This window comes from Oncorhynchus clarkii, chromosome 27, assembly GCF_045791955.1.
Source record: "Oncorhynchus clarkii lewisi isolate Uvic-CL-2024 chromosome 27, UVic_Ocla_1.0, whole genome shotgun sequence".
Taxonomy (NCBI): domain Eukaryota; kingdom Metazoa; phylum Chordata; class Actinopteri; order Salmoniformes; family Salmonidae; genus Oncorhynchus; species Oncorhynchus clarkii.
This window is the reverse complement of record NC_092173.1, coordinates 26,138,020-26,157,162: the sequence shown is the minus strand read 5'-3', so window position 1 is coordinate 26,157,162 and position 19,143 is coordinate 26,138,020. Positions and strand designations below refer to the sequence as shown.

The 19,143-nt window shown below is 43.1% G+C and overlaps 1 protein-coding gene across 13 annotated transcripts in view; it reads left to right on the top strand.

Annotated features, from left to right (window-relative positions):
- LOC139386304 (unconventional myosin-XVIIIa-like) overlaps nucleotides 1-19,143 on the top strand; it is a 161,811-nt gene that overhangs the window by 100,107 nt on the left and 42,561 nt on the right. For all 13 annotated transcript variants that reach the window (XM_071131819.1, XM_071131814.1, XM_071131813.1 and 10 more), the window contains 10 exons: nucleotides 2,215-2,388; nucleotides 2,549-2,639; nucleotides 2,951-3,143; nucleotides 4,819-4,905; nucleotides 6,621-6,922; nucleotides 7,040-7,226; nucleotides 10,376-10,583; nucleotides 10,750-10,859; nucleotides 12,797-12,862; nucleotides 17,911-18,039. In XM_071131819.1, the coding sequence (XP_070987920.1) occupies nucleotides 2,215-2,388; nucleotides 2,549-2,639; nucleotides 2,951-3,143; nucleotides 4,819-4,905; nucleotides 6,621-6,922; nucleotides 7,040-7,226; nucleotides 10,376-10,583; nucleotides 10,750-10,859; nucleotides 12,797-12,862; nucleotides 17,911-18,039 (1,547 nt within the window). The remainder of the gene's footprint in view (nucleotides 1-2,214; nucleotides 2,389-2,548; nucleotides 2,640-2,950; nucleotides 3,144-4,818; nucleotides 4,906-6,620; nucleotides 6,923-7,039; nucleotides 7,227-10,375; nucleotides 10,584-10,749; nucleotides 10,860-12,796; nucleotides 12,863-17,910; nucleotides 18,040-19,143) is intronic.

Here is a 19,143-nt window from a genome sequence, read left to right as displayed (position 1 = left end):
TAAAGAAAGGTATTGGTGCAACGACTCTGCTTTTTTTGCGAATGCACTTGTTAAATCATCACCCTTTTGGCGAAGTAGGCTGTGATTCAATGATAAATTAACAGGCACCGCGTCAATTATATGCAACGCAAAGCCTCCCGGGTGGCGCAGTGGTTAAGGGCGCTGTACTGCAGCGCCAGCTGTGCCATCAGAGTCCTGGGTTTGCGCCCAGGCTCTGTCGTAACCGGCCGCGACCGGGAGGTCCGTGGGGCGACGCACAATTGGCCTAGCGTCCCCCGGGTTAGGGAGGGCTTGGTCGGTAGGGGTGTCCTTGTCTCATCGCGCACCAGCGACTCCTGTGGCGGGCTGGGCGCAGTGTACGCTAGCCAAGGTGGCCAGGTGCACGGTGCGGCTGGCTTTCGGGTTGGATGTGCGCTGTGTTAAAGAAGCAGCGGCTTGGTTGGTTGTGTATCGGAGGACGCATGACTTTCAACCTTCGTCTCTCCCGAGCCTGTACGGGAGTTGTAGCGATGAGACAAGATAGTAGCTACTACAACAATTGGATACTACGAAATTGGGGAGAAAAAGGGGTAAAATTCAAAAAAAAAAAAATAATAATTATATGCAACGCAGGACAAGCTATATAAACTAGTAATATCATCAACCATGTGTAGTTAACTAGTGATTATGTTAAGATAGATTTTTTTTTATAAGATAAGTTTAATGCTAGCTAGCAACTTACCTTGGCTTCTTGCTGCACTCGCGTAACAGGTAGTCAGCCTGCCATGCAGGCTCCTCGTGGAGTGCAATGTAATCGGCCACAATCGGTGTCCAGAAATGCCGATTTCCGATTGTTATGAAAACTTGAAATCGGCCCTTTCGATTAATCGGTCGACCTCTAATCTCAACATCAACTGTTCAGAGGAGACTGCGAGAATCAGGCCTTCATGTTCGAATTGTTGTAAAGAAACCACTACTAAAGGACACTAATAATAAGAAGAGTCTTGCTTGTGCCAAGAAACACGAGCAATGGACCAGTGAAAATTGAGTCTAAATTTGAGATTTATTGTTCCAACTGCCGTGTCTTTGAGTTGGTGAACGGATGATCTCTGCATGTGTGGTTCCCACCCTGAAGCATGGAGGAGAAGGTGTGATGGTGTGGGGGTGCTTTGCTGGTGACTCTGTCTGTGATTTATTTAGAATTCAAGGCACACTTAACGAGCATGGCTACCGCAGCATTCTGCAGCGATATGCCATCCCATCTGATAGTGGGACTATCATTTGCTTTTCAACAGGACAATGACCCAACACACCTCCAGGCTATGTAAGGGCTATTTGACCAAGAAGGAGAGTGTTGGAGGGCTGCATCAGATGACTTGGCCTCCACAATCACCCGACCTCAACCCAATTGAGATGGTTTGGGATGAGTTGGTCCTCAGAGTGAAGAAAAAGCAGTCAACAAGTGCACAGCATATGTGGAAACTACTTCAAGACTGTTGGGAAAGCATTCCAGGTGAAGCTGGTTGAGAGAATGTCATCAAGGCAAAGGGTGGCTACTTTGAAGAATTTCAAATATAAAACACTTTTTTGGTCACTACATGATTCCATTTGTTATTTCATAGTTTTGATGTAGAACATTTTAAAAATAAAGAAAATTCCTTGAATGAGTAGGTGTGTCCAAACTTTTGACTGGTAATGTTTATATATTTTTTTAGCAAGCTAGCATCACAATATTGAATGAAATGATGAAAATGCAGCTGTGTTGATTAAATGTGATACTTCACGGCCACCAGAGTATGACACGTGACTACAGTTTGGATTGAATTGTGCTTCATATCAACCTCACAAGTGATCAAAGTTCTTAACTTGCTCCCTCAAGCTAAATCGAAGGCTGAGAAGGCAACGTTAGTGTTATGCATCTGGTTTTGACGGGGATTCCCCCAAGGGAAAGTGGCTAGCGCGAGGGCTTAGGGCGTAAAAAGAAAGTATTTTGACTGCAGACATGGAGTTGTTTGTTAGCGTTTATTAACGTACCTTTATTGTGATAGAAAACACAATGCTCCAACTTAGTCATAAAAGCAATGTGTTTATCATTGAGCTACAGTATGGAAGAGATCATTGAGTTAATTCTAATCGCCTGTTATTAGGGGTGCAAATATTATTTTTCCTCAAAGGCTGGGTTGGGCACAAGCTTTTGCAGTTGAAAGTTCTGAAACTTCTGTCCCTGGTCCCCAGCTGGCCGTAAGCAGTTTGCCCGTCATGAGTGGGCCCAGAAGGCAGCCTACCTGCTGGGCTGCACCCTGGAGGAGCTCTCCTCTTCCATCTTTAAGCACCAGGCCAAGGGGCCCATGCAGAGGTCCACCTCCTTCCGTGGGGGGCCCGACGAGGCCGGCGCAGGAGACAGCTCAGGTAAGGGACCTTCAGAGACTACCAGTCTCCAATATGAAGTAGAATGAACTAGAATACAATGAGAAACTAAAGGCTATGGATGTGCTTTTTAACTCATAACTCCTTTTCTCTCTCTCTCTCTCGCTCTTGCTCTCTCGCTCTCGCTCTCTCTCTCTCTCAGGCTCTAAGATCACAGCCCTGGATTGTTTGGAGGCCATGGCTTCAGGCCTGTACTCAGAGCTCTTCACCCTCGTTATCTCCCTTGTCAACAGGTCTGTCGGCTCATCTATCTGTTTTCCTCTTTCTCATATTTCTTACTTTACCATTATGTATCTCTCTTTTTTTCTCACTCCCCCTGTCTTTCAGTCCTCCCTCTCTCTTTCAGTCCTCCCTCTCTCTTTCAGTCCTCCCCCTGTCTTTCAGTCCTCCCTCTCTCTTTCAGCCCTCCCTTTCCCTCTCCGCATTTGTACGTTTTGCTCTAACCCATGTCTGTCTGTCTGTCTGTCTGTCTGTCTGTCTGTCTGTCTGTCTGTCTGTCTGTCTGTCTGTGTGCATGTGTCTGATCCTTTGTATCGTGTGTCAGAGCTCTGAAGTCCAGTCAGCACTCACTGTGCTCTCTGCTCATTGTGGACACACCGGGTTTCCAGAACCCTCGCATGGCCAAGCGGCAGCGTGGTGCCACCTTCGAGGAGCTGTGCCACAACTACGCCCAGGAGCGCCTGCAGACTCTGTTCCACGAACGCACCTTTGTACAGGAGCTGGAGAGATATAAGGAGGTGCAGAGATATACAGAGATATACGACACTGACAAATACCTTCACCATTACATAGTAGAAGTATTCTTACTAACAATGATTTAACCTCTCCAAACCTCTCCGTCTCTTTTCAAACTTCCCTAAAGAGATGTCTGTCTGGAAAGAAAATCATAAATGTCATTAACCTGTTAACCTGGCACTAACCTGGCACCAGTGGGACGGTAGCGTCCCACCTCGACAACAGCAAGTGTAATTGCAGGGCGCCAAATTCAAAACAACAGAAATCCCATAATTAAAATTCCTCAAACATACAAGTATTATACACCATTTTAAAGATAAACTTCATGAGAGAGGGCTCACAAAAGTCAGAAATAGCGATTAAATTAATCACTAACCTTTGATTATCTTCCTCAGATGGCACTCACAGGACTTCATGTTACACAATAAATGTGTGTTTTGTTCGATAAAGTTAATCTTTATGTCCAAAAACCTCAGTTGAAATTGGTGCGTTATGTACAGTAATCATTGTCTCAAGCAAACATCCAGTGAAATTTCAGAGAGCCACATCAAATTACAGAAATACTCATCATAAACATTGATGAAAAAACAAGTTGTATACATAGGATTAAAGATAAACGTCTTGTTAATCCAGCTGCTGTGTCAGATTTCATAAAGGCTTTACGGCAAAAGCACACCATGCGATTATGTTAGGTCAGCGCCTAGCCACAGAAAACCATACAGCCATTTTCCAACCAAGGAGAGGTGTCACAAAAGTCAGAAATAGCGTTAAAATGAATCACTTACCTTTGATGATCTTCATCTGGTGGCACTCCCAGGTCTCTTTGTTAGACAATAAATGTTAGTTTTGTTCGATAATGTCCCTCTTTATGTCCAAAAACCTCAGTTTTGTCGGTGCGTTTAGATCATTAATCCAAAGGCACAATGCATGCTCACAACATCCAGAAGAAAAGTTTTTTAAAAAGTACAATAAAAGTTTGTAGAAACATGTCAAACGATGTTTAAAATCAAGCCTCAGGTTGTTTTTGTCATAAATAATCAATAATATTACAACCGGACAAAAGCTTCGTCAATAGAAAAGGAGAAACAAGAAAGGCGCACTCCCGATCACGCGCTTGGCTCATGTCTGGAAATTTCCACTTCCCACTGATTTAAAGTGGTGTATCTCCCTCATTTTTCAGAGTAAAAGCCTGAAACAATGCCTAAAGACTGGCCACATGTAGTGAAAGCCATAGAGACCGTGAACTGGGTCCTAAGTCTTTGCATGGTGGATAGGCTTTCAATGAAAAAACAGCCTTTCAAAATAATAGTACTTCCTGGTTGGATTTTCCTCAGGTTTTTGCCTGCCATATCAGTTCTGTTATACTCACAGACGTTATTTTAACAATTTTGGAAACTTTAGAGTGTTTTCTATCCAAATCTAATTATATGCATATCCTAGTTTATGAGCCTGAGTAGCAAGCAGTTTAATTTGGGCACGCTTTTCATCCGGAGGTGAAAATATTGCCCCCCTACCCTGTATTGTTTTAGTGTGAAAACAACATAGGATGTCTGATTTAGCTTTTCTGATTGTAATGTCATTGTTGTCAGAATGTGTAATTCTATAGGCTCTTACATAAGCGGATCTGAAAATCACTGACTCCAATCACACCTAACCAACCCCTCTGTTCCCATCTAGGAAAACATAGAGCTTGCATTAGATGACATAGAGTCCAGTACCTCAATGTCTGTAGCAGCTATAGACCAAGCATCTACTCAAGCGCTGGTAAGGAGAATCTCTCTGTGCCTCTTTTGTTTGTGGACTTTATCTTGGATTTCATCATGCGATGAGCGTACGTGGGGTTAAACACAGTCTCACTCACTCTTACACTTACCCTTCTTTGCTCCCCTAATTCAAATTGAGTCTTGAACTTTTTGACTGTGTATAAACCATGTCAGGATTATTACCTCCATCCAATTAACTTTTGATTGTTTGTTCTTTTGTTTTTATTTCTTTTTATCCTAGCAATTTCTTTTTTATAATTAATCTCACATCATCAAATTCATTAATTGCAGTCAAGTTTGATTCCTTTCCCCCTCGTTGAGTTGAGAGCCTTTTTCAGACAGGGTTGGCTTCTAATTCAGTTTATTTATGAGACGACTCTGCATGGCACGCACTCTTAACAGAAATGTGTTGCATTGATGTGTATTGGCCCGCGAAAGTCACGTTTACCATAATTAGATCAACAGTGAATGAGGATGGGGTCACACAGGAATTGATCGAAAGTTGAGACAAAAGTAAATAACTGTTTTGTGTTAGTGTGTGTGCGGGTTTGCATGTGTGTGTATGAATGAGTGAGTGCACACAGGGCCAAACACAGCTATAAGTCAGACAAGCAAACAAACAGCATTGAAACAGCGGCAGACTTATTGGAAACCAGCTCAAACCCCCCAAAAATGACATCAAGAAAAGATCAACAGAGCTATAGCTCTAGATGAAGAGCGCCTGACAAAATGCAATATTAGATTCCAAGTTATATCCACAGGTCATCCACCTCCAGCCTGCAGTGTCAAATACTGTAAAGGCATAGGATCGTTCTGAATAAGAGGTTCTGATCTCTCATCTCTCTCTGAAAAGGATCTGAGATTTACTTGACTTGGCAGTTAATTAGTTGACTGCTACCAACACAGTACAACATATCTGCAGTGCTTCTAGCAGTTGAATAATTAAATTGGCAAAAAAAAAAAAGGCTATAGTTTCAGTTGCTTGTGAAGTAGCCCTGCCTGCACCTCCCTTCATCCACAGAGAGATGTAATGAGTCCACCAAAGAGTCTACACTCTCACATAGACTAATAACACCGTTCATTATCAAAGTGGACTGTCAGAGAGCAAGGTTTCTAAATGCTCCACTGCCCAGGAGTGAATTTGAGTACCAGCTCTATAATGAGGAAGCCATTGGCAAAGACTCATCTCTCTTATAGCTTCTTATTTACCAAACGTTATGATTGCCTTTACAAAATGACTTGTTTTGTTACAGAAATGTACAACAGAGATGTTGAATCATATTAGGCCATTTGAACACTGCTGGTGCATAATTAGAAGTTTCTACAAGTGTCACAGCTAAGCAGGTGTAATGTTATGGCAACACTGGGCCAGGGATAAAGGCTGTGTTGGGAAATTTAAACCATGAGTACAAAAATAGGAGACACTAGGTTGCTTTTTTGGTTTTGGAGAGTGTTGGTGTGTATGGAGTTAACAATGTCATGATTGGATGGATGACAGGAGCCGTGGATGACTGGTGGAGTGGAGATGGGTGAGCATCTCTGTGCTGTGGTGGTCTAATGTGAGTGTCTGAGGTTATTGTGAATGCTGCACCTGCATGTTGGACTGAGCTGTGGCCCTAAGCTTTCTGCACAGCTGCTTCACTTGTGTTTGTGTTAGACTCAAGTGATAGATCCCCACCTCTCTAACCTGTGTGTGTGTTCCTGTGGGGCTCCCAGGTGCGCACCCTGGCGAGGACAGATGAGGCTCGAGGTCTGCTGTGGCTGATGGAGGAGGAGGCTGTGCAGCCAGGGGGCTCTGAGGACACTCTGCTGGAGAGACTCTTCAGTTACTACGGCCCTGACCAGGGGGACAACAAAGGACACGCCCTGCTCCTGAAGAGCGACAAGCCGCATCACTTCCTGTTGGGCCACAGCCACGGGACGGACTGGGTGGAGTACGATGCTCAGGGTTGGCTGAGCCACGCCAAGCAGAACCCCGCCTCCCAGAATGCTGCCACTCTGCTGCAGGACTCACAGAAGTACACATTTAATTCACTGATTGTTCTCCATAGTAGCACTTTTTCAAAGAAAATATACTTACCTCTTTGTCTCTGTTTCTCGCTCTTTCTCTGTCTGTCTGTCTCTCTCTCTAACAGGAAGAACATCAGCAGTCTGTTCTCTAGTCGTAGTGGAGGGCCCACAGTGCTGTCTGGCTCTATCGCAGGGTTGGAGGGGGGATCTCAGCTGGCCCTCCGCAGAGCCACTAGCATGAGGAAGACCTTCACAACCGGCATGGCTGCAGTGAAGAAGAAGAGCCTCTGCATCCAGATCAAACTGCAAGTGGTGAGTGGAGCGGAGTCTTTTCTCAATGTTTCTTCCTACCTCTTTGAGAGGGTTTAAGTCCGAGTTTCTCTTAGGATCTTTGTATGACAATTAAGCGTTATACAAATATAACTACAGTCAGGTCCAAAAATATTTGGACATTGAGTTATTATCATGAGCTGAGCTGAAAGTTCATCCTTTCAGCTTTAATTTGAGGGTATGTACATCCAAATCGGGTGAACTGTGTAGGAATTACAGCACTTTCTGTATGTGGTCCCCCCAATTTTAAGGGCTCAAAAGTAAATTGGACAAACTAACATAAATTAAATTGTGAGTTTTAATCCTTTGCAGTCAATGACTGCCTGAAGTCTGGAACCCATGGACATCACCAGATGCTTGGTTTCTTCCCTGGTGAAGCTCTGCCTGGCCTTTACTGCAGCTGTCTTCAGTTCCTGCTTGTCCTTGAGGCATTTTGCCTTCGGCAAGTGAAATGCATGCTCAATTGGATTCAATACTTTAAAAAGTATTAGGTTGCTTTCGCAGTATGCGCCAGGTCATTGTCCATCTGCACTGTGAAGCGCCATCCAATGCGTTTTGAAGCATTTGGCTGAATCTGAGCAGATAATATAGCCCTAAACACATCATCAATAAATACAAGGGAACCAGTTCCATTGGCAGCCATACATGCCCACGCCATAACACTACCTCCACCATGATTCACAGATTAGGTGGTATGCTTTGGATCATGAGCAGTTCCTTCCCTCTTCCATACTCGTCTCTTCCCATCATTCTGGTACAAGTTGATCTTTGTCTCATCTGTCCATAGGATGTTGTTCCAGAACTGGACAGGCTTTTTAGATGTTGTTTGGCAAACTCTAATCTGTTTTTCCTGTTTTTGAGGCTTACCAATGATTTACATATTGTGGTAAACCGTCTGTATTTACTCTGGTGAAGTCTTCTCGATTGTTGACTTTGACACAGATACGCCTACCTCCTTCAGGGTGTTCTTGATCTGGCCAACTGGGGTTTTTCTTCACCAGGGAAAGAATTCTTCTGTCATCCACTACTGTTGTTTTCTGTGGTCTTCTGGGACTTTTGGTGTTCCTGAGCTTACCAGTGCATTCTTTATTTTTAAGAATGTACCAACTAGTTGATTTGGACACACCTATTGTTTTTGCTGTCTCTTTGTTGGGTATATTTAGATTTTTCAGCCGGCAGTGACATTCAGCAGGCAGTGACATCTCTTTGGGGTTCATATTGAGTGGTAACAGCAACAGATTCCAAATGCAAATGCCAAAAAATCAACTCAAGACCTTTTATCTACTTACTTGTAAATTAACGGATGAGGGAATAACACACACCTGGCCATGAAACGGCTGAGCAGCCAGTTGTCCAATTACTTTTGGTCCCTTAAGGGAGGACCACATTTAAATAGTGCTGTAATTCCTACACCGTTCACCCATTTTGGATGTAAATACCCTCAAATTAAAGCTGATTTCAGCTCATATTCATTATTTAATTTCAATTCAAATATGCTATGGTAGACAGCTAAAATAATAATAACTTGGTCATTGTCCAAATATATATGGACTGACTGTACAGTGCCTTGCAAAAGTATTCATCCCCCTTGGTGTTTTTCTTATTTTGTTGCATTACAACCTAAAAAATGTCAAATGGAAAAGTGGTGCATGTACATTTATTCACCCCCTTTGCTATGATACCCCTAAATATGATCTGATGCAACCAATTACCTTCAGATAATTAGTTAAGTGTCACGTGATCTGTCACATGATCTCAGTATATATACCTGTTCTGAAAGGCCCAAGAGTCTGTAACACCACTAAGCAAGTGGCACCACCAAGCAAGTGGCACCATGAATACCAAGGAGCTCTCCAAACAGGTCAGGGACAAAGTTGTGAAGAAGTACAGATCAGGGTTGGGTTATAAAAAAATATCAGAAACTTTGAACATCCCACGGAGCACCATTAAATCCATTATTAAAAAATGGAAAGAATATGGCACCACAACAAACCTGCCAAGAGAGGGCCGCCCACCAAAACTCACAGACCAGGCAAGAAGGGCATTAATCAGAGAGGCAACAAAGAGACCAAAGATAACCCTGAAGGAGCTGCAAAGCTCCATCGCGGAGATTGGAGTATCTGTCCATAGGACCACTTTAAGCCGTACACTCCACAGAGCTGGGCTTTACAGAAGAGTGACCAAAAAAAATACATTGCTTAAGAAAAAAATAAGCAAACACATTTGGTGTGGGAGACTCACCAAAAACATATGGAAGAAGGTACTCTGGTCAGATGAGACTAGAATTAAGCTTTTTGACCATCAAGGAAAACACTATATCTGGCGCAAACCCAGCACCTCTCATCACCCCAAGAACACCATCCCCACAGTGAAGCATGGTGGTGGCATGCAGTGGGGATGTTTTTCATCAGCAGGGACTGGGAAACTGGTCAGATTTGAAGGAATGATGGTGCTAAATACAGGGAAATTCTTGAGGGGAAACCTGTTTCAGTCTTCAAGAGATTTGAGACTGGTATGGAGGTTCACCTTCCAGCAGGACAATGACCCTAAGCCATACTGCTTAAGCAACACTTGAGTGGTTTAAGGGGAAACATTTAAATGTCTTGGAATGGCCTAGTCAAAGCCCAGACCACAATCCAATTGAGAATCTGTGATATGACTTAAAGATTGCTGTACACCAGCGGAACCCATCCCCCTTGAAGGAGCTGAAGCAGTTTTGCCCCAGTGGTTAGATGTGCCAAGCTTATAGAGACATACCCCAAGAAACTTGCAGCTGTAATTGCTGCAAAAGGTGGCTCTACAAAGTATTGACTTTCAGGGGGTGAATAGTTATGCATGCTCAAGTTCTGTTTGTCTTATTTGTTGTTTGTTTCACACAAAAAATATTTTGCATCTTCAAAGTGGTAGGCATGTTGTATAAATCAAATAATACAAACCCCTCCAAAATCCAGTTTAATTCCAGGTTGTAAGGCAACAAAATAGGAAAAATGCCAAGGGGGTGAATACTTTCGCAAGCCACTGTATATAAACATTTATATTTATACATGCAAATGTGCACAAACTTAAGTCTTTGTTTTTATGCTTGTGTGTGAGTGGAAATGCTTTAACTCCCTGTCCTCTTGTTTCTCCAGGATGCTCTGCTGGACACAGTACGCAGGTCCAGAGTTCACTTTGTCCACTGCCTACTGCCCAAAGCAGATGCGGTGGGGGTGGGTGGGGAGCCGCGCGTGGCCCACGGAGAAAGCTGCGACTCAGGCCTCATGCAGCTGGATGTGGGCCTTCTGAGGGCTCAGCTCCGTGGATCGAAGCTTATTGACGCTCTGCGCATCTACAGGCAAGGTAGGACTGGACACCCCACAAGTCAAGCTGAGTCATAGGAGGGACACCACCCAAGTCAAGCTGAGTCATGGGAGGGACATTTTCCCCCTTAATTCTTCTTATTGAATTGTATAATTAATCAAAATTATTAAATAAATGTTGACCTTGTGCTGTCTTTTCCAAAAAGGATACCCTGATCACATGGTGTTCTCTGAATTCCGTCGCCGCTTCGATGTGTTGGCACCCCACCTGACCAAAAAGCATGGGCGCCACTACATCGTCACAGACGAGAAGCGGGTGAGTGTTGAGGCGTTCCCTCCGCCTCGTAAACGAGTGATAATATAAAAGCCTCCCTCTCTTCTCCCTCCCTCCCCCCTCCTAGATCTGCTATTGTGTGTAATTAATTATGATTACACTGGTTGGCAGCATATGGCTGGTGTGCTGATTATTTACGTGCAGCACAGAGAGCTCTCTCGCTCTCTCTAACTCTGTCCTCCCCTTCATCTCTTCTTCCGCTCTCTCTATCTTCAGTACCAACTGTATAGTGTAATAGTTAAAAAGCTATTAACCTACCCTACCTACTCAGATGTGTGGTTAAAAGTTCTGAGTCTAGCAAAAATAAATCTGATGTAGAAATATGTTAATTATTAACGGATGTAGCTGGAATTGAAGAAATGGAATAGACAGTATCTTGGCTGAAAAGTGTTATTTTCATTGTTGTGTAAAGAGGTTGTGTTTTTGAAGTAGGGCAGTTAAAGAGGTCCACTGTCACAGCTAAAACATACAGTGAGCTATGGAAGAGTTAAAGAGGAAACCAGACTCCTTGGAGACATGCTTAGGAAGAATAGCCTGCTCTGAAATAATGAATGGACAAAAAGGGACTTCATTCTCTGAGGATAGACAAACCAAGAGGGAGAGAGGGAGTTATAGAGAACTCAAACAAAGCGCCCTTTCTCAGAGTTGGAAGCCTGTCTGTCACTTCCTCTTAGCTTGGGCTGTATAGCTGTGTTACTGTAGCTGTTTTACTGTTGCTGTGTTACTGTGGCTGTAGTGACTTCATCCTCCACTGAGTCTGTTTACCTACCAGACCCAGTACTCTTGCTGAGATCATCTTTGTCAAAAGTCCTTTAAGTAACTGTCCACTTTTAAAAGTTAGTATTCTTTTAGCTCAAACCCAAATAATGTGGTTGACTCATCCTATAATCAATCGTATTTGTGGCCAAACCAAATAAAATAAATACTTTTAAAAAATGCCTCATACAGGCTGTTTAACAAATGCTTGCCATTTCCTCTGAGAGGATGTCATTCTCCTGATGAGGATAAGCTGGCCAATCAGTGGGCTACTCATATGAATACTTTTAATGACCAGTATACACCCACATCATTCTGTTGTTGGGAGGAGAACACAGAAAAACTGCTTTTTAACATACTTTATAAAAATGTTTTTGGAAGAAACTATTTCACTCATTATAGTTCATTCTAGGTCATATTTCATTGAATTCTGGAAACACTGGACAGTTACTTTAAAACAGCTAATTCAGTTCAACTCCCTCCCTCGAGGCTACAGCTGTCTTCCAACTTAACTTTGTACTCAAACGTTAAAGACCCTCCGCCTCTCCAGAGACTGATTTAGATACAGTACACAGTCCAAATTTAGACTTCTGTCACAGTAGTGACCTGAATCAAATAAAATTTTATTTGTCACATTCGCCTATATACAACAGGTACCTTACCGTGAAATGGTTACTTACAAGCCCTTAACCAACAATGCAGTTAAGAAAATAGAATTAAGAAAATATTTACTAAATAAACTAAAGTAAAAAAAATATTTTCAAAAGCAACAATAAAATAACAATAACGAGGCTATATACAGGGGGTATCGGTACCGAGTCAGTTTGCAGGGGTACAGGTTAGTCAAGGTAATTTGTACATGTAAGTAGGGGTAAAGTGACTATGCATAGATAATAAACCGTGAGTAGCAGCAGTGTAAAAACAGAGACAGGGAGATTACAAATAGCTTGCTTGGTGCCTTAGCTGTAGCTTTGTTCACTGGTTGTTTTGGTCTGCAGTGTCCTGTTGGATAGGCTGATGTTAGGGGAGCGTGCCTGTTGCTATGACGCTATGTGCAGTCCTTTGGGGCGACGACAGAGGGGAGCTGACTTTACCAAAGCACTGTCTGTCTGTTTGTCCGTTATATTCATTGATCTGTCTGTCTGTCCATCTGTTTGTTTCAGGCTGTGGAGGAGCTGTTGGAGTCTCTGGACTTGGAGAAGAGCAGTTACCACATGGGCCTGAGCAGGGTAAGTAACACACACACACACACACACACACACACACACACACACACACACACACACACACAGACACACAGACACACATACAGACAGACAGACAGACAGACAGACAGTGCATCTCAAAACACACATTATCTATGTCTCAAAACTTAAGAGAACTTACATTAGGAGAGAATATGTAAACTAATAATGAACTATGTATAAACCATTAATAAATGCCTCGGAAAAGTGTTATGGCAAGTGATGCTGACAATACGTGTGAAGGCTTAGCACAGTCTAAATCAGGCCCAAGGTGTTATATCTCTGCCTGGGAGCAGTGATTAAAAAAAGTACCCCATTTTCATACTTGAGTAAAAGTAAAGATTAAAATACATTTTTACTGTACTTAAAATAAAATTACTCAAGTAACAGTGAAAGTCACCCAGTAAAATACTACTTGAGTAAAAGTTAAAAAGTATTTGTTTTTAAATGTACTTAAGTATCAAATGTATAAATAATTAAAAAATGTCTTATATTAAGCAAACCAGACCACACGATTTTATTGGTTTTTAAATGTACAGATCGCCAGGGGCACAGATCAACACTCAGACACAATTTACAAACTAAGCATTTGTGTTCAGATGTTCTCTTGATAGGTGCTGTAACGAGTGCTCTGAGAGTTGGGAAGCAAGTTCAGGAAGTGAGTGTTTTAATAAATAAACGTAACATAATACAAAACAAGACAACACAAACAACGCACAGACATGACACAGAGACAGAATCAATAACGCCTGGGGAAGGAACCAAAGGGAGTGACATACAGTGCCTTGAAAAGTATTCATCCCCCTTGGCATTTTTCCTATTTTATTGCATTACAACCTGTACTTTAAGTAGATTTTTATATGGGTTTCATGTCCAAATGTCCAAATTGGTGAAGTGAAATGAAAAAAAATTCTTGTTTCAGAAAATAAATACTTTTAAAAAACGGAAAAGTGGTGCGTGCATATGTATTCACCCCTTTTCTATGAAGCCCCTAAATAAGATATGGTACAACCAATTACCTTCAGAAGTCACATAATTCGTTAAATAAAGTCCACCTGTGTCCATTCTAAGTGTCACATGATCTCAGTACATATACACCTGTTCTGAAAGGCCCTAGAGTGCAACACCACTAAGCAAGAGGCACCACCAAGCAAGAGGCAACACCAAGCAAGCGGCACAATGAAGACCAAGGAGCTCTCCAAACAGGTCAGGGACAAAGTTGTGGAGAAGTACAGATCAGGGTTGGGTTATAATAAAATATCAGAAACTTTGAACATCCCACGGAGCACCATTAAATCCATTATTACATTTTTTAAGAGTTTGGAACCACAACAAATCTGCCAAGAGAGGGCCGCCCACCAAAACTCAAGGACCAGGCAAGAAGGGCATTCATCAGAGAGGCAACAAAGAGACCAAAGATAACACTGAAGGAACTGCAAAGCTCCACAGTGGAGATTGGAGTATCTGTCCATAGGACCACTTTAAGCCGTACACTCCACCGAGCTGGGCTTTATGGAAGAGTGGCTAGAAAAAAGCCATTGCTTAAAGAAAAATATAAGCAAACCCATTTGGTGTTCGCCAAAAGGCATTTGGGAGACTCCCCAAATATATGGAAGAAGGTGCTCTGGTCCGATGAGACTAAAATGTAGCTTTTTGGCCATCAAGGAAAATGCTATGTCTGGCGCAAGCCCAACACCTCTCATCACCCTGAGAACACCATCCCCACAGTGAAGCATGGTGGTGGCAGCATCATGCTGTGGGGATGTTTTTCATCAGCAGGGACTGGGAAACTGGTCAGAATTGAAGGAATGATGGGTGGTGATAAATACAGGGAAATTCTTGAGGGAAACCTGTTTGTCTTCCAGAGATTTGAGACTGGGATGGAGGTTCACCTTCCAGCAGGACAATGACCCTAAGCATGCTGCTAAAGCAACACTCGAGTGGTTTAAGGGGAAACATTTCAATGTCTTGGAATGGCCTAGTCAAAGCCCAGACCTCAATCCAATTGAGAATCTGTGGTATGACTTAAAGATTGCTGTACACCAGCAGAACCCTTCGAACTTGAAGGAGCTGGAGCAGTTTTAAATTGAAGAATGGGCAAAAATCCCAGTGGCTAGATGTGCCAAGCTAATAGAGACATACCCCAAGAGACTTGCAGCTGTAATTGCTGCAAAGGGTGACTCTACAAAGTATTGACTTTGGGGGTGTGAATAGTTACAGTATGTAGTTTTCAGTTTTTTTGTGTTATTTCTTGTTTGTTTCAAAATAAAACATATTTTGCATCTTCAAAGTGGTACAGTAGGCATGTTGTGTAAATCAAATTATACAACCCCCCCCCCCCCAAAAAAAAATATATATATTTTAATTCCAGGTTGTAAGGCACCAAAATAGAAAAAATGCCAAGGGGGGTGAATACTTTCGCAAGCCACTGTATATAGGGAAGGTAATCAGGGAAGTGATGGAGTCCAGGTGAGTCTGACACGCAGGTGCGCGTAATGATGACAGGTGTGCGCCATAACGAGCAGCCTGGTGACCTTGAGGCCAGAGAGGGAACACACGTGACAAGTGCGTAAATTAGACAATTTTCCTGTCCTGCTAAGCATTCATAATGTAACGAGTACTTCTGGGTGTCAGCAAAAATGTAAGAAGTAAAAAGTACATTATTTTATTTAGGAATGTACAGTAGTGGAGTAAAAGTTGTCAAAAATATAAATAGTTAAGTACAGATACCCCAAAAATCTAGTACTTAAAAGTATTTTTACTGAAGTACTTAAACCACTGCCTGGTGTACCATCTGTTTACCCAGCATGCACTTCTCACTGGAATCATGGATCCTCTGCTGTGGCGCTGGTTCCTGGCCCGGTCCCTGGGCTGGCAGCCTTTGTCTGTTAGTTGGCGGTTGGCGACACTGAGAGACAATTACCCCCCAATTCCCTCCTGTTGCTCCCTGTAGCCATTGATTTTGGCATGCGATAGCTCTCTTTGTTTGTGGCGCTTCATCGTGACACGCCGATAACCCTCCACAAACACCAATCAGCACAGTGAGAGTCAAACCTTTCAGATGCAAAAGAGAAAATCCAAAGTAAAAGACAGCCTGATAAATTGCTAATTAGCATAGGAGACTTTTTCTGAATGTCTCCGGAATAGAGGACAGTGAGAAGTATTGTTCTGAAGTAAACAGTAGGAAAAGGGTGTTTAGGGAAGTTTGACATTGGCTGTGTGTGTGTGTGTGTGTGTGTGTGTGTGTGTGTGTGCGTGTGCGTGCGTGCGTGCGTGCGCGTGCGTTCCTTCCCATCTCTCGTCATGCTGAGAAAAATGAATGACTGACAAAACAATAAGCCCCAAGTGACCTCAGCCGACCTTTAGAGTTGCATTCAGAGACAAAGAGGTCCAATATGTTCCCCATGTTCCTTCGCCCACGCTGACAGTCATTGCTATGCAGAAGGTCATCCTGCTAGGGGGGAAGGCCTGTGTGACGGGGCCTTTTACTGTGACACATCACACATCCCATTGGCGTTTCTCAGCGGTTGCATCACTTGCGGGTCGTGATGGTGGGCGAGAAAGTCACAGGCTGGAGAGTATTCTCTCAGCTCCTCATCATGATGTGATAGTGTGTCTGTGTTCTACTCAATCTACCGCATCGGGAATAGGGAAAGGGGGATAACTAGTCAGTTGCACAACTGAATGCATTCAACCAAAATGTGTCTTCCGCATTAACCCAACCTCTCTGAATCAGAGGGGTGCGGGGGGCTCCCTTAATCGACATCCACATCTTCGGCGCCCGGGGAACAGTAGGTAAACTGCCTTGCTTAGGGGCAGAACGACAGATTTTTACCTTGTCAGCTCGGGGATTTCAATCCAGCAACCTTCCAGTTACTGGCCCAACACAGGCTACCTGCCGCCCGTACAGTGTATGAAAAGTCCTCTACACCTGACAATAGAGGTATCAAACTCAAGCCGATGTGCTATTCTCTGGAGGTGAAGACATCCCTTTGCAGTTGCATGCGTTGCCCTACGACAGAGAAGTGTGGGTGTGTTGGTGCTGTGTGTTTTTACCGTGCCCAGCCTACTCCCTTCATGTGATATTTGCTTGGCTGTACACACACTTCCCTAAGAGCTCTGAGCTTTGATTGTCTGTACAGGGTAGTGTTTTCTCTCCTCCTGTGCCTCTGATAGAGGATAATAGGTGGTTAAGGGCCCTGGAGTACTGTGATAGATCAACCCTGATGCATCATGATGAAATTGCTGCATAACACCACCACAGCTCTTATCTTCAGGAGCCGCTTGGTGAAATCTGAACAAAACACTCTATGGACTAACCATCCCAATAGTTTTTTTTTTTAGTTGAAGAAAACACAGTGCCTATGACTAACTGGAGATGATGGCTAAATCCAAGAGAAGTTTCACCATAAACTTTCCCTGTCATTTTAGAGTTTCCCCAGAAACTTCCTGTCTTTGTTAGTTTACTTTCTGTAACCGTGGCAGCCGCATATGTTGGTAACACAAGGGATTTTAATGAGGATTTTGTGAAGTTAAGCATAGCTCTCCCGCGAACACTATTAGCATGCTAATGCAATTAGGCAGCATTCAAAGAGTTTCATGAGCTCTCAGCTCTGGCCTGAGAAACTGTAGGGAAGTCCACCAGCAGCTCCCCACCCAATCTCCCAGAGCAGATCAGAGAATGGAAATGACTAAAGTGTTTGAGGTAATCCAACTCAATTAAACGTCCGCACTGTTAACACCATTGAAATGCAAAGTAAACGCAGGACATGATGTAGTTGATATGCAATCCCTGAATCCCCGATGTATGGTTGCAGATTTTTAGTCGGATTCCAACTCGGCAACGTTGAATCATTTAAAAACAAATGAATGTAATTTTTCATTTGTAAGCCACAATGACCCCAAACGAAAAAGTTGTATGTTTACTGTACTTCTATTCCATAGTATTGTGCAACCTTGCACACACACATATGCTCCATGTCCGAGCATTAGTGTCCTGATTAATCAGCATCTAACTGTATATCTCTCTCCAGGTGTTCTTCAGAGCTGGGACCCTGGCCAAACTGGAGGAGCAGAGGGACGTCCAGACCAGACGCAACATCACCATGTTCCAGGCTGCCTGCAGAGGATACCTGGCCAGACAGGCCTTCAAGAAGAGGAAGGTGAGTGAGCGATCTCAACCCGAGCAAGTAGTCCTTACCAACCCAAAGCCCAGCTCAGATTAGATGACAAAAGGAGCAAAACTGACTATAGATCAGTAAAACTGACCGTTTCTTGCCGCTCGATCACATCACACAGTGCAGGTAGCTAATGCCTACACTCAAAGCCGATGCTGAAGAGCTGTGTATCCTCCTGCTTCTCCGGGACCCCCACATTCCCTGAATCACCACACCAGAACAAACACACAATTCTCAAAGTAATTGTCAATAAAAGCCTTTGACACTTATGAAATGCTTGAAATATACTTCATTATTTTATAGTAACATCTGACAAAAATATCTAAAGACACTGAAGCAGCAAACTTTGTGGAAATTAATATTTGTGTCATTCTCAAAACCTTTGGCCATGACTGTGGCGCGTGAGTTTCATGTTTGGGGAAGATCATTTTCACAATAAAAATGTGCCATTATAATAAAAGCATTACATGCATAATTGCGTTTCCGGTCACTTTGGATAATCGTGTTTTCCGCTAATGGAATATTTGTGCTTATAGGCTACTACCATGTACGCATTGCTGCGCTTATGTGAAGAAATAGCCTAGTAGTTTATCAACATTTTAAGCTAAACATTCTGATCTGTTGCATCAGCCACATTGCATATAAAAGGTTTGTATTAATTTGGGATCTATCGCAACCCACAACTGTCCCAGACTGTTTGGAATATTGATTTATTACACAGAATAGAATAGGTTGTCTTTCGTACAGTGGGGGATAGTAGATTGACATAGGCTAGTGCTTTTGCTGTTCTTTCTGCCTACTCATCTTGTTGGCTGACTGAAAAATATCTTACATATGCACCTCGGAATTGTATAAGGACGTCCGCAGTTGCATCCCCGATGTGTCTGTCTTAACTTGCAGCCTGTGAGAAAGACCCGATCATGTGACGGAGAGCCATGTGAGTGAGAGGCACTTCGGATTGCGCAGCACATTCAGAGAGAAGGGCACAACGTAGCACTCTGGGCCACAAAAGGCAAGGATTTTTTTTAGGGTGCATTACGGCCACTAAGGGGATGTCGCCGTGAAATTCGAGGCATTATCAAGTGCTTG